Below are 15,711 nucleotides of genomic sequence, written 5' to 3'. Positions count from 1 at the left end.
CATTAAATGAACTGGCAAAATAACCACAGAGAGGACTGTGGGTTATTAATATATGGCCATCGTTTTTCAATACAATAGTAGTACTATTTTTTCCTGATATTGAAGGTGCAACATTAAGCCTACACAAAAAAATCACTATTCCACAAGATTTCATGACAGGGGACAGATTGATGGCCTTGCGCGCCCAAGTCCACCATAAAGTCTTGGCCAAATAAAGACGTGTCGAAATTAACCTATTACGTCAAAATCAATATGCATGCGTCAGGGTTTTTCCACCAACCGCTACTTCAGAATTAAACTACTATAAATATGCATGAACGGAGTAGATACGAATACGTGGGGCAGATACATGCGAAACTCATTTTAAACAGTCCACAATCGATGCTGCGCTCACCTGCTTAGTTAGTTCCGCTGAGACCAACGCAGCACCTCAAAACTCATGTCTTATGTCAAAACTGTACCAGCCCTTACTCGGGCAGGCGTGGATATAAACGTCAGAAGACTGAATACCCTTTCTAACCGAAGAGCACAGTCCACTGTCGCCTCAACTCAGGCAGACCAGGATGTCACCAACAGAGAGTCCTACTCTTCAAGGAAAAGCAGAAATGCTTCCTCCTCTCCAAAGATCTCTATTGACTTTGAGCTGACACAGGAAGCATACAAGAGTAAAGACAATTTAGAACTGCTCAGAAGTTTGGTGGTTTTCAAACTGTGCTCCTATGACCTTTTGGTTGATAAGAACAAGGAGGTATGGTATAATATCTGTGTGCTGAATCTGCATTAAGCTTGTATTTGTTTTGTTGTTGAGAAGCTCAAGTTGGCGAGACACACAAACTGTATTCAAGAAACTTTACCGCATGTGATCATGTGTCGCTCTACGTCCTGCTGTGGTGGTTTCACTTGCTGATCCGTCTGTCCTTTAGAAGGATGCTGACTTATAATAGAAGACAACACAGAAGGCCCAAATGACTTTCTAAAGGCAGGACAATCTGCATTTTATATATATATATCTAAATATATATAGAATATATAAGAAACAGAATACAATTGGAATTATTTCTCCAGTGAGGGAACTCTTATTTGAAGCGGTATAAGAAAACATAAACAAAGTTTGTTTAACATTCAGTTCGCCTAAAGGGTGTGCATACAGGTGCAGGCAGCAAGGAATCTATATTACCTCTCTTCCAGTAAATCTGTCGTCTGCCTAGTATGCTGTGTGCCTGTATCCCTAGATAACGTTACCACCAAGCGGTCTATTTAGAGTGTGGAATTACTCATAACTGAGTAATTCAGTTATGCGTAAGATTATAGATTAGATTATATAACTGTGAAGATTATATAACTGTGCCTGACTTGCCTGGCCCTCCTCCCACTGTTTGCTGTCATCTTGAGGTTCTCACCTCAGTGAAATGTCCAAAAAACTGAAAAAAGACGGTGTTCATGGCAAATGCTATAACAATGTTATGTATCATTTATAAAGGCTTTATTGCCATTATTACCACACAATTATTGGCCACACAAGTAAATGGCGTGAACAAAATTTAAAGGAAATGTTTACTTGTTTGCAGGGACTGCATTCACTGTAAACGCTTTCATTTAAAATCGCGCTTTACCGCAGATCCTCAGCGCTACAGCTTGAAACGAGCACTAAATGCATTTCCCTTTTTTTTCTTAGCTGATGGATATCAGTAAGTTCGTACTGGGGAAGAAGGCATTTGAGCAGTTTATGAAGATGACATTCTATGGCCAGTTTGTGGCGGGAGAGGACCACAAGTCCATCAAGTCTCTGATTCAAAAGAACAGGGCCTTCGGAGTGGGCTCTGTCCTGGACTACAGTGTAGAGGAGGACCTCACACAAGAAGATGCAGTGACTAAAGAGATGGAGTAAGTAAATTGCTTATTACCCTAAACATTATGTTTCTAACCTATATAAAATGCTGTTCCACAACTTAATCAGAAGGAATATGAGTGGTGATGAATGTGATGAATGCATTTCCTGTCATCAGTTAGGCATTCGATAAGGATTAGGGAATATAGAAAGTACTGCAGTTCTGTGTTATTCACTTCTGAAAGCACACAAGCATTGCTTTAAGCAAACAAAGTTCTATTTTTCACACATACAGATATAGTTCCCCAAACTAATGTAATTTCCTTATTTTGTATAAAATCAAAAGGCATCCAAATCTAACCAGAGTGAATGACCACAAGTATGATTTTCCCCTCGTTTGAAGCCAGGGACATGCTATAATTTGATATCCCTCTTAGGATGTAAACACTAGTCTGTCCAGACCCCATTGGTCGGTTTGGTCAAGGCCCTCCTCGGTGGATTGGCTGGCCTCTCGGAACTCACTCTTCAGGAATTCTGTCACATGAGTTGATCCCAGCTCTGATATAAGCCTGTATGACAGGCCAGGAAAAACTTACACAACCGTTCTCTCTGAGGAGAGCTGTAGTTTTGATGTGTGAGATAATGGCACTATGTACTCACACTGTGAGATAGTTATGCTAAGAACATTTGTTTTTCTTCTTAGCTTAGTTTCCTGACCCCTCTTTGAAGGACAACTTTAACTTTGAGGTTATATACTTATAAATAAATAAATAAGACATTTAGTCCAGTGAGAGAGATAAATAAAGCCGCTTAAATTGAAATTGAATTGAGAGAGAGAGAAGAACATGCTGCCAAAGGACTCTCTCTCTCTCTCTCTCTCTCTCAATACACATACAGTCACTTCATTGCTCTGCTTAATTTTCTACTTTGTCTTTACTTTGTCTGCCATCAAAAGACATGGCCATCAAAGTCTCAGTCAAGCCTCTCTGTTGGTAAAAAAACAGACCTGCAAGGCATACGCTAGGGAAAGGTAGCTAGTCTACTTTGATGCAAGACGACTGCTATAGTAACGTTCGTGCTTGACCTGCACTTCTATGACCCTCCAAAGAGAATCGCACTGATCAGCAACAGTAGGACACAAACAACAGGAATGCTTGGCCTTCCAGGAGAATAAAATAGAAAAGTATAGAGGCTTCACAGGCTCATACATGTACACACAAATATGCAAACCAACAACCAAACGATCACTCAGACATTTACAGTTCCATCCCAAGCATGTAAAACGTCTGGCACTTACAGTCCAGACATGCCATCATACCATTCAACCTCCTTCTGTTTAAACGCACTGACAGTGACGTCCAAAAACCCACCAAACCTAGCACCAATAACCGCCAAAATACCCAATATAGTGTCCTGTGACGTCAGCCCTTGTGTCCTGTGATCTGTGATGGTGTAGTGTGTCTGAGTGCCCTTTCAGGAAGGTCAAAACATTGGCAGGGAGACAGCTCAGCTTCAGTCAATCTGGGGCCACCTGTGGGTAGATGTGTGCTATATACACTGGCTTCTGCCTCAAGGGCAATATGGTTCATAGAATGGTGTTTATTTCTAGAAGTGGAACGGGGCTTGATGTGTGGTCACCAAGGAATTGAATGTGTGTGTGTGTGTGTGTAGAGAGAGATCTCTTAATATACTTTCTGTCCATAACACTATAATACTAAACTTTGTGTCCATAACAAATTAATAAATTCTCCTCTCTTTTCTCATTGCCAGCTCATGTGTGTCTGCTACAGAGAAAGAAGGCATGAGTAAGTCCGTCCTTGTGTTTTTTTGCTCTCATTTGAGCCCAAACTATATGATGCAACTGGTTGCAATAGGGAGGAATGCTGATGTGTTTGCTTACCCCTGCAGGCATGGACCACAGAGAAAAGCAGTATAAGGCTCACCAACAGTTTGGGGACCGTCGAGGGGGAGTGACCGGCGCCAGGACATACTTCTACTCTGATGAGGCCAAATGTGACCAACACATGGAGACCTTCCTAAAGTGTATCAAAGCATCTGGTACACCTGTGGATATAAACAATACGAAAAGGCTGGGCGGTTGGGATGGAGTGTTTTATTCAGTGACTAATAGTAATAGTAGTAATTACCATGTACCAATTTGTAGTTCCTTGGCATCATAACACTCACTAAAGGACACTCATAATCGCAAGACCGTAATTAGTACTCAGCAAAATATCCCTCTATGTAACCTTACTGTTTAGACAACATTATGCAAAATGCATCAGCTTCCTATTCCCATGAATTTATATATTGCTGTTTTTGATTGATATTAGTGAGGCTTACACTGAGCATGTGTGACCTATCAACCTTCATCCAGGTGGGAGCTCAGTGGATGGCTTCTCTGCCATCAAGATGACTGCACTGGGACGACCTCAGTTCCTGGTAGTTAAAGGGGAACTCACCTCATTCAATATCCATGTGTAACACACACTTAGCTGATAGTTGACTCTCTGATAAAGTGCTTGTATTTTGTTCTCTACCTCTATAGCTCAAGTTCTCGGAGGTGCTGGTGAAATGGAAGCGTTTCTTCAGCTTCCTGGCGGCACAGCAGGGGAGAGATGGCATGGAGGCTCTGGAGCAGAGGCTAGAGCTGCAGCCACTACAGGTACACAGAACACACAGGGTTGGGGAGTAACAGTTGCGTTACCAGCAAAAATATTGTAATCAGCTTACAGATACTTTTGAAAAACTAGATGAATACTTATAGGATTACTTTTCAATTCAGAAAGAACGTTTTCTCAATGACTGTAACGAGTGCGCTGAGAGTCGTGAAGCAAGTGTTTTAATAAATAAACACGAAACACAAACAACGCACCGACATGAAACCGTTAATAACACCTGAGGAAAGAACCAAGGGGAGTGACAGATATAGGGAAGATAATTAAGGAGGTTATAGAGTCCAGGTGAGTGTCATGAGGCGCTGGTGCTCTCGACGATGGCAACAGATGTGCAGGATAATCAGCAGCCTGATGACCTAGAGGACGGAGAGGGGTATGCGTGACAGTACCCCCTCCCTGATGCGCGGATCCAGCCGCAGGACACCGACAAAGGGGACGAACCCGGGGATCAGGAGCTGACCGGTTACCCCTGCTGAAGCGCGGGAACCTGTCGAGACTGCTGGGGTGCGAGAACCTGTCAGACCGGCTGAGGCAGGGGAGCCTGGCCATCTGGCTGAGGCATGAGAGCCTGTAGCGGCTCCCGGACCCAATGTCATTTACACTAACACACAAAAAAACACTCCCTGATGCTTCCCTTAGGTGAGGTGTTATTCTGTAATGATGGGGCGGTGAGTCGAAAGCAGGTGCAGGTGAAACATTTTAATAAAACAACAAAACCATGAACACAACACTAACATAAGGCAGTACGCCGAGACACAAGAACAGAGTCAATAACACCTGAGGAAAGAACCACGGGGAGTGACAGATATGGGGAAGATAATCAAGGAGGGGATGGAGTCCAGGTAAGTGTCATGAGGCGCTGGTGCGCTTGACGATGGTGACAGGTGTGCGGGATTATCAGCAGCCTGATGACCTAGAGGCCGGAGAGGGAGTACTTGACAATGACATTCAAATCAGAATTGAAAAAAGGCGCAAGTTTAAATTTGTCCGGCGTGAGCGAGTCTGGCTACAAGTCAGAGACCACTATTTATAATGACACAAGGCGAGACCCAGATGCAGACACAGGAGGCAGATGGTTTGAGCTCTGATATTTATTATAGTCCAAGGGATAGACAAAAGGCAGGTCGGGGACAGGAAAGAGTTTATAGCCAGGGCGGAGTCCAAAATGGTACAGGGCAGCAGGCAGGCTCGAGGTCAGGGGCAGGCAGAGTGGTTAGGCAGGCTCGAGGTCAGGGGCAGGCAGAGTGGTTAGGCAGGCTCAGAGTCAAGACAGGCAAGGGTCAAAACCAGGAGGACAAGAAAAAGAGAGACTGGGGAAAAACAGGAGCTGAGAGAAAAAAACACTGGTTGACTTGGCAAACAAGATGAACTAGTGCAGACAGACAGAAAACACAGGTAAAAATATCCAAGGGATAATGGGGAACATGGTCGACAACTTGAAGGGGGTGGAGACAAGCACAAGGACAGGTGAAACAGATCAGGGTGTGACACTATGATGACACACCAAACGTGTTTTATGGATCGCAGGAAAATAGGAATAGGTTTTGTAGGCTACAGTCCAAGCTATGTCTTCCAATGGTGTGACTGCTGTTGGCATCAAAAGATCCAACTTGAATAAACGCTTGGAGTTAAGGACAACAGCAGTGGTGGATATCACTTATTATTTATATCTACATAGCACATTGATGTGAATCACACTACTGCTCTCTCATTTACCTATTTGTATTTGTATTTATTACATATCCCCATTAGCTGCTGCCAAGGCAGCATCTACTCTTCCTGGGGTCTAGCAAACTTAAGGCAATTGTATATAATTTAAAACATTCCATTATATTTCACAACAGATTTCACAACACATTAAGTGTGTGCCCTCAGGCCACTACTCTACTATCACATATCTAAAACACAAAATCCATGTGTATGTGTGTATAGTGTGTATGTTACCGTGTGTGTGTGTGTCTGTGCGCCTTACAGATTGTGGTTGTTGGGGTTCGCAGTTCACCAATATATATATATATATATATATATATATATGTGTATTTTAACCCAATAATGGTAGAATTTAAGAAGGTTAAGCTGCTTATCAATCACTGTTTTTGTGACCAGTGGATAGTCAGTGAAAAATGCGCTCTTGAAACAGCTTTAGTGCGGTTCCCAGCCTATTGAATAAAAGTTTGAGGGAGTTTCTCCTTTCTAAACTCCCTGTGGTATTGTGTTCAATACTGTCAAAAACTAGTTTAATTTAAGTGGGGCTTTTATTGCTCAATCTAATTCATGCTGATAAAGAAAACAGACACATGCTCAAACTTGCACACTTTTGATAGAATTATCCCAAACAGCTGCAAATTATCGGCATATATAAGTGTCACCAACAAAAATTTAAGCAATACCAAATGCAGTATATGGTTTTCATTTGTCACATGCGAATTGCACTTTTCAGTAGTGCTCAAAGCATGCCTTTACATGAGCGCAACATTTATTTTTCAACTTGAAGCAATGACCAGTCCTCCATGACAACAAGTCCTTAGTCCAATTAAGTCCTTAGTGTTTGCGTTAAGTTCAGGTAAAACATTTTGACTAATCTATATTTCCAAGTCTTGAAGATAAAGGGTTATTAATTAATTGGAACGACAGGACATCTGACAGACTTTGTTTTTTAATGTAAATACATGGCCTACTTGTATCATTATCTGTAGTAGACTTAGAAGAGGCCTACATAACCAACCCATAAAGTAAAATGCAACATCCATTTATGGCCAGCTATGTAAACTCTCAAATGTATTTAGTCTGCAATAAATGTCATTCAATTGGTCATATTCATTTTTGTCTTCTTCTAATGCCTCTTAAGCGGAAAGCAAGCTAAAAGTAACTGAACGTAAACAGATTGTGTTACTGAGTTTGTGTAATCCAAAAGTTATGATTCTGATTACAATTTTTGGAAGGTAACTAGTAACCGTCACGGATTATATTTAGAAAGTAACCTACCCAACGCTGAGAACACAGTTGCTGTTCTTTAGGGTTTATAATGACTTGTGTATAGGTTTGATCCATTGAGATAACAATGTCGTACTATATATACGGTCAAAAATGCCTATTTGTCCATACAGGAGTTTATGACCACGCTGGGGGCCACAGGTGACTTCCATGGCTGGTTCACTGGAGAGAAACAAGGATCAGGGTAAAAATAATACCTCTCGTTCGAGAAACTGTATTGTGCCATAAAGCAGTAGAATAATTGCCCTTGCATACTTTGTTGAAAAAGCCCCTTACAACAACTATATTTGACTTACTAAAAGCGGTCTCTCTCTGTGCCCCTTCAGAACCATTGACAGGCTGGACTGGAACAGCCTGATCGACGACAGAATAAAGATATCAGATCTGCTGGTTGTCCCAAATTTAGAGGTAAGCAAGGCACGGCAATGGCAACGAAAGTGCTCTAGAAGATAGAAGATACCACTTGGTTTCAAACTCAAGTGGTTCTGTAAACACCTCCAAACCCTGTCAATTGTTTGAGTAAATACGTTGATAAGATTGACCATTCAGTTTAGAGTTGATCCCAGAATGGTGAAAGAATGTTTGAAAAGAGTTGCACCTCTTGTGACTCACTGGGCCTGACATGGTTTGAATTGGCACGCCATTCCCTATGTAAGCATTAACACATGACAGCTGTGCAATTCCAAGGAATAACCACACACCTCAGCGGTGTGAGAAGGCTTGAGGCCGTGTGTTAATACTTACTTATCTTAGCTTAGACAAAGCCAGTCTGTTGAAGGTAAAGGCCCTCAGGTCTCTGTGTGTGTGGGCTGTCTCCAGTGTTAGCTCAGACAGTGTGATTCATTGAGCCTCAGGTAAGGTATTTTAGGCTCTCCTTTCTTTGTTTGTCCAGACTGGTCAGCTGGAGCCCCTGCTCAATAAGTTCACAGAGGAGGAGGAGAAACAGATGAAGAGGATGCTCCAGAGGCTGGACGTACTTGCCAATGTAAATATGAAACCATGCTTATGTTATCTTCAGCAATGTTATGCTATGTCACGTTACATCACGCCAGGTCATCTTATCATCTCATAATTAGCTACCAGTTCAGTTTCCTTGGTTTATTGAGAAAAACTCTGAGCTCATGTGTGGAATGAAGTGGAACTCACCTGTTCTGGCTGTCTGTGTTGCAGCATGCAGAGGAGCACAGTGTTCGTCTGATGGTGGATGCAGAGCAGACCTACTTCCAGCCCGCCATCAGCACACTGACTGTGGAGATGCAGAGGATCTACAATAGAGGGAAACCTGTCATCTTCAACACCTACCAGTGCTACCTCAAGGTTAGGGACCCATTACGTTGCCATCCTTCCAAGTCTTGTTTGTCACATCGACAAGGAAGTTGAAGCCTGGGAGCTGAGGCTACTAGAGACCCTGTCACTGAGTTTCTATGCTCATACATGTAGTCATGTCTTACCAGCAGCTCTCTGAAACACATCATTTGAAGGTTTGCTTATAAACAGCTTATACGCCATTATTATACAGATGACCGGTGTCCCTAATATCCCTCCTTTACTTCCTTCCTCTCGCTTTCTCTACCATTGTAGGAGGCCTATGATATCGTGACCATGGATGTTGAGTTGTCTAGGCGTGAGGGATGGTTTTTTGGGGCCAAGCTGGTGCGTGGGGCTTATATGTACCAGGAGAGGAGCAGAGCGGAGGAGATCGGATACGAGGACCCCATCAACCCTGACTATGAGACCACTAACATGATGTACCACAAGTAAGGGATGGATGTGCTTATTTAGTTACTCACTGTGCTTAAATAAATACTGTTCTTAAAACATTCTTCAATTCGTATTGAATAGCAATTGTTTTTAAGAACCTGTTAAAATGCTGAATGACCTATAAAGTAAACTCTCTGACTTGACCAAAAGTAGAGCACTATGAGGAATTTTTCAGTAACAGCTGTGTAATATAATTTCACACAGAGAGCATTTTGGATTGTATTTTTTTTATTTTAGTCATTCAGCAGACACTCTTATCTAGAGCGACTTACAGGAGCATCTAGGGTTAAGTGCCTTGCTCAGGGGCACATCGACCAATTTTTCACCTAGTCGGCTCAGTGATTCAAACTACAACCTTCCAGTTACTGTCCCAACGCTCTTAACCGCTAGGATACCTGTAGTTTACTTAACATGTCTGTCATGTCTGTACTCTGTAAGGTGTCTAGACTACATCCTCGATGAGATTGTACTGAACAGAAATGCCAATGTCATGGTTGCTTCTCACAATGAGGACACAGTGAAGCACACCCTCAGGAGGCAAGTCTCATTACTGCACTGCATGGCCTTAGCTTGACACAGACACACTGAGGATGGCTCTCTGCCAAGTTTTCCTGCTCAAACTCTAACACACGTAGTTATTGCATTTCTATAGAGTTTTTCTCATGTTTAAAGCATATACTATGTACATTCATGGCCAAAAGTTTTGAGAATGACACAAATATTAATTTTCACAAAGTCTGCTGCCTCAGTTTGTATGATGGCAATTTGCATATACTCCAGAATGTTATGAAGAGTGATCAGATGAATTGCAATTAATTGCAAAGTCCCTCTTTGCCATGCAAATGAACTGAATCTCAAAATCTTCCACTGCATTTCAGCCCTGCCACAAAAGGACCAGCTGACATCATGTCAGTGATTCTCTCATTATCACAGGTGTGAGTGTTGACGAGAACAAGGCTGGAGATCACTTTGGGAGGGGGGGGGCTCTTGGGTGGCGGGACAGTTTGATTGTGTCTGCTGGGCTGCAGAAGTTGTTTGTTTTCAGCGTGTGTAGTTTATCAAGTATTTAACTCAATCATCGGTGTGATTGCTTTAGGTTGTGGTTATTTTCGTTTGGGACCGCGCCCGTTATGGATCGCATGGATTAGTAGCAACATTGTTGCAAAGCTTTGACATACAAACCAACAAACCATCGGACAGTCAGACAGTTTCTCTTCCCTCTATCATTCCAGTGCGTTACTTCCCATTGAAGTTCATTAGAGCTGGACTATTATTGCCCAGCCAGAAGTATTTGGATGGACATTTTAGTTAAAAGGGAGGTTGCTTGCAAGTTGTGTATTGTTATGTGAACTGTATTGAGCTGAGGTGTACTAATGGCATGTGGCCGAGAAGATTGCGGACATTTTTAAGGCCTTTGTTGTGTCTATGAACACCCGCCACATTCATACCCTCTGCACTCATCCACTGGAAGATAATACAGATTATTGCAAATCCTCTGTTGATGACTGGGTTCGTTCTTGTATGAAGTTGCTTTTAAATTGCTCTGCCATTATTAGTATTAGTATTATTGTATGAGGGATTCTTGTTGGGGTTACCCCTGTGCTGTGATGTTGGTTTTATATGGTGTGTATTCTCTTTTCTCTCCACTGGCTATCTGGTAAACAGGCTACACTCTAGGCAGTCTATTCTGCTGATGTGTGTGGGTCTGGTAGTGGTACTCTCTCTATTCTACTCTTTTACTTTCGGCATGGTTAATGCCTGCCTGGCGACCGAACAAAATCTTTCTTTACCCCTCTCAAATAAATACCGCTACAATGCTGATTGAGTTTGAATAACAGACTGGAAACTTCAAAAGGAGGGTGGTGCTTGGAATCATTGTTCTTCCTCTGTCAATCATGGTTACCTGCAAGGAAACACGTGCCGTCATATTTGCTTTGTACAAAAGGTCTTCACAGGCAAGGACATTGCTGCCAGTAAAATTGCACCTAAATCAACCATTTATCGGATCATCAAAAACTTCAAGGAGAGCGGTTCAATTGTTGTGAAGAAGGCTTCAGGCCGCCCAAGAAAGTCCAGCAAGCTCCAGGACTGTCTCCTAAAGTTGATTCAGTTGCGGGATCGGGGCACCACCAGTACAGAGCTTGCTCAGAAATGGCTGCAGGCAGGTGTGAGTGCATCTGCACGCACAGTGAGGCAAAGACTTTTGGAGGATGGCTTGGTGTCAAGAAGGGTAGCAAAGAAGCCACTTCTCTCCAGGAAAAACATCAGGGACAGACTGATATTCTGCAAAAGATACAGGGATTGGACTGCTGAGGACTGGGGTAAAGTAATTTTCTCTGATGAATCCCCTTTCCGATTGTTTGGGGCATCTGGAAAAAAGCTTGTCCGGAGAAGACAAGGTGAGCGCTACCATCAGTCCTGTGTCATGCCAACAGTGAAGCATCCAGAGACCATTCATGCTTGGGGTTGCTTCTCAGTCAAGGGAGTGTGCTCACTCACAATTTTGCCTAAGAACACAGCCATGAATAAAGAATGGTACCAACACATCCCCCGAGAGCAACTTCTCCCAACCATCCAGGAACAGTTTTGTGACGAACAATGCCTTTTCCAGCATGATGGAGCACCTTACCATAAGGCAAAAGTGATAACTAAGTGGGAACAAATCATCAATATTTTGGGTCCATGGCCAGGACACTCCCCAGAACTTAATCCCATTGAGAATTTGTGGTCAATCCTCAAGAGGCGGGTGGACAAACAAAAACCCACAAATTCTGACAAACTCCAAGCATTGATTATGCAAGAATGGGCTGCCATCAGTCAGGATGTGGCTCAGAAGTTAATTGATAGCATGCCAGGGCGGATTGCAGAGGTCTTGGAAAAGAAGGGTCAACACTGCAAATATTGACTCTTTGCATCAACTTCATGTAATTGTCAATAAAAGCCTTTGACACTTATGAAATGCTTGTAATTATACTTGAGTATTCCATAGTAACATCTGACAAAAATATCTAAAGACACAGAAGCAGCAAACTTTGTGGAAATTAATATTTGTGTCATTCTCAAAACTTTTGGCCATGACTGTACAGTTGAAGTCGGAAGTTTACATACACCTTAGCCAAATACATTTAGACTCAGTTTTTCAGAATTCCTGACATTTAATCCTAGAAAAGATTCCCTGTTTTAGGTCAGTTAGGATCAGCACTTTATTTTAAGAATGTGAAATGTCAGAATAATAGTTGAGAGAGAGATTTATTTCAGCTTTTATTTCTTTCATCACATACCCAGTGGGTCAGAAGTTTATGTACACTCAAGGCTCCTCCTTTTTCCTCCAAACATAGCGATGGTCATTATGGCCAACATTTTCTTTCATCAGACCAGAGGACATTTCTCCAAAACGTACAGTCTTTGTACCCATGTGCAGTTGCAAACCGTAGTCTGGCTTTTTTATGGCGGATTTGGAGCAGTGGCTTCTTTCTTGCTGAGCGGCCTTTATAGAACTTATTTTACTGTGGATATAGATACTTTTGTACCTGTTTCCTCCAGCATCTTCACAATGTCCTTTGCTGTTGTTCTGGGATTGCACTTTTCGCACCAAAGTATGTTCATCTCTAGGAGACAGAACGCGTCTTCTTCCTGAGCGATATGACAGCTGCGCAGTCCCATGGTGTTTATACTTGCGTACTATTGTTTGTACAGATGAACGTGGTACCTTCAGGCGTTTGGAAATTGCTCCCAAGGATGAACCAGACTTGTGGAGGTCTACAAAAAAAACTCTGAGGTCTTGGCTGATTTATTTTTATTTTCCCATCATGGCAAGCAAAGAGGCACTGGGTTTGTAGGTAGGCCTTTCACAAATACATCCACAGGTACACCTCCAATTGACTCAAATGATATCAATTAGCTTATCAGAAGCTTCTAAAGCCATGACATAATTTTATGGAATTTTCCAAGCAGTTTAAAGGCACAGTCAACTTAGTGTACGTCAACTTCTGACCCACTGGAATTGTGATACAATGAAATAATCTGTAAACAATTGTAGGAAAAATTACTTGTGTTATGCACAAAGTAGATATCCTAACCAACTTGCCAAAACTATAGCTTGTTAACAAGAAATGTGTGGAGTGGTTGAAAAACGATTTTTAATGACTCCAACTGTGTGTGGAAAGCTAACGTGTCCCTTTCACCATCAGTGCAGCTAGAGCTGTTTGCACATACAGTAACGAAATGTGTCCAAAGGAAGTCTCTATGCCCGGGTACCTCATCTCTTAGTTTCATAGACTGTGTCTTCATCACTATCATATACCATACAAATATAACTATTATAATTTTCCTTTTCCTCTTGTTGACACAGGATGAATGAGTTGGGCCTGACTCCCACGGAGAACAAGGTGTACTTTGGACAGCTGCTGGGCATGTGCGACCAAATCAGCTTCCCATTGGGTGAGACTGACTGACTGATTGGTTAATTGATTGATTGGTTAGCTTCCCAATAGTCCAAGTTTGCACTTCCCATGCCTACAGGACAGATTATTGGGATGCAGGGACAGACAGAGCTCTCTGACCTCACATAGCACTGCTGATTTGATGGCATATTGGCCCTGTTTAGATTCCATAGGATTTGTATTGGTATTTCCCAATAGCAGTCAGTTATTTGTGTTGACACATGGAACCTCATGACCCTGCATTGTGCACATATGGAGTTCTGGGACTTGCACTGACACTTTATTGACAAATTGGCCATGACAGGTGTTGGCTCACAGCACTAGTTTGTCAATCAAAGACATTGTATTGAACTAAATCAGGGATGATCAACTGAAGTGCTGGGGAGCCACAGGATGTGAAGGCTTTTGCTCCATCCTAGCGAAGATACTTCTGGTTCAACTTTGTGTGGTCTAAAATTGATGTGCACGATTAGTTGAATAAATTCCCAACTCACTAATTCCATTACACTAGCCAAGTATAATATTTTTTGGGTATGTACTGAAAAGCTGCCCCAATAAATGTCATTCTCTTCCCCTCTGTCTCTCTCTCCTCCAGGCCAGGCAGGTTTCCCGGTCTATAAATATGTTCCATACGGGCCGGTGAATGAGGTGATACCGTACTTATCCCGTCGTGCCCAGGAGAACAGGGGCTTCATGAAGGGTTCCCAGAGGGAGAGGGAGATGCTGTGGAAGGAGCTAAAACGCAGGCTGGCCTCGGGACAAGTCTTCTACAGACCTCAGCCTGAACCGGGTCTATGAAATCACAGCTAGCTAGCTGTCTGTCTGTGCTGTGTCATGACGTTGGCCTCTTTGAGTATATCAACCCCATCCCCTCTCCCTGCCACCCCCCTTGCCTCCTTCAACTAGGCTGCTGTGGTCAGAGGTCGTAAATTCCTGAGAAGACCTCATGGAGAGTAGTCTCTCATTATAGAGAGTAGTCTTTCATGGAGACAAAGGAAATCCTTCCTCCTCACAGAACTTGAGGTACGAACAAATTTCATGTTCTGGAGAAAGTGTAAAAGATCGGTGAAGAATCCAGCTACGAACTGGTCCGTTTGTCACAACTTGGGAAGCTCATGGAAGACTGTGTGGCCACATTACCATAACATTGTTTATATAATAGCCCCAGATAAAGGGTTTACATCTAATTGTTGTATAAGATGAATGAGTGAGTATGATACTGTTTACACAATTTTACAATGTGATTTTGGACTGTTTAATGAAGGAAAACTCAAAAAAGGAATTGGATTTGAACTAAATCAGGGGACCGCCCCTGAGCCCAGTTAGGGTCAGACATCCTGGGACAGCCCTTTTCTGCCATTCCGAATAAAACCCAACTTTGAGAAATTATCACCAGACCATGTTTTTCTCCATTACAGGGGGACAAAGGTTGCAGACCATTGCTGAATCTTTTAACCATACCACGTGGTTAAACTCTTAGACTATCGATACCGACAGAATGAGAACAAGTCTTTGATATTAATTACTAGTCTGCAGCTAGGAATTTGGTATCATCGAACGCGAAGAACGACAACCGCCGAAACATCCATTCTATAAGAAATGTCACTTTGAACTATCCCCTTTAACCAAGACAGAGAGAGAAACGGACAATTCTACAAAAGAATGACTTTTCACTAGCGATCAAGACGACACACTGAGCATAAATATATATATTGATTCCAATTGTACCCGAATGAGTGAGAGTTCATGTGTAAAGGATTAGCATTTTAATTGTGGCAAGCCACCATGCCGGTTCAGCCCACTAGTGCATATTCTCCTATCATTTCATGTAACCACATTTACCATATTTGTTTGTTTATGCATTTCTGTGAATTACTTAGTTAGTAATAAATTAATTATTTAAGACAATTGATGTATGGATGACTCATAGTGAAGACTGGGTTCGTGCAGATAACCAACAATTTACGACGTTTGGAAGGAGACTAACGTGAGGTAAAATAAATCATTA

At 42.3% G+C, this 15,711-nt stretch overlaps 1 protein-coding gene across 2 annotated transcripts; it reads left to right on the top strand.

Annotated features, from left to right (window-relative positions):
- Positions 1–338: 338 nt before the first annotated feature.
- On the top strand, positions 339–14,806 carry prodhb (proline dehydrogenase (oxidase) 1b). Of its 2 annotated transcripts, XM_021606578.2 has the most exons (14): positions 340–748; positions 1,676–1,884; positions 3,599–3,633; positions 3,737–3,886; positions 4,206–4,270; positions 4,377–4,493; positions 7,614–7,684; positions 7,827–7,908; positions 8,393–8,485; positions 8,671–8,817; positions 9,082–9,257; positions 9,700–9,798; positions 13,613–13,701; positions 14,299–14,806. In XM_021606578.2, the coding sequence occupies exons 1-14, from the start codon at positions 440–442 to the stop codon at positions 14,499–14,501; spliced, it is 1,845 nt and encodes a 614-aa protein (XP_021462253.1). In that variant the 5' UTR covers positions 340–439; the 3' UTR covers positions 14,502–14,806. The 2 variants fall into 2 exon arrangements, with proteins under 2 accessions (XP_036836052.1, XP_021462253.1); XM_036980157.1 differs by lacking the exon at positions 9,700–9,798 and having other exon boundaries at positions 339–748.
- Positions 14,807–15,711: the final 905 nt, after the last annotated feature.

The sequence above is a fragment of the Oncorhynchus mykiss genome, chromosome 6 (assembly GCF_013265735.2).
Source record: "Oncorhynchus mykiss isolate Arlee chromosome 6, USDA_OmykA_1.1, whole genome shotgun sequence".
NCBI lineage: Eukaryota > Metazoa > Chordata > Actinopteri > Salmoniformes > Salmonidae > Oncorhynchus > Oncorhynchus mykiss.
Note: the sequence above shows the minus strand (reverse complement) of the source record. Positions and strands in the feature narration are given on the sequence as shown.

Coding starts and splice junctions, on each gene's coding strand:
- prodhb (XM_021606578.2), top strand. CDS start 440: ATGTCTTATGTCAAAACTGTACCAGCCCTTACTCGGGCAGGCGTGGAT. Junction 3,887..4,205: donor AAAGTGTATCAAAGCATCTG/GTACACCTGTGG, acceptor ACCTTCATCCAG/GTGGGAGCTCAGTGGATGGC. Junction 8,486..8,670: donor GGCTGGACGTACTTGCCAAT/GTAAATATGAAA, acceptor TCTGTGTTGCAG/CATGCAGAGGAGCACAGTGT.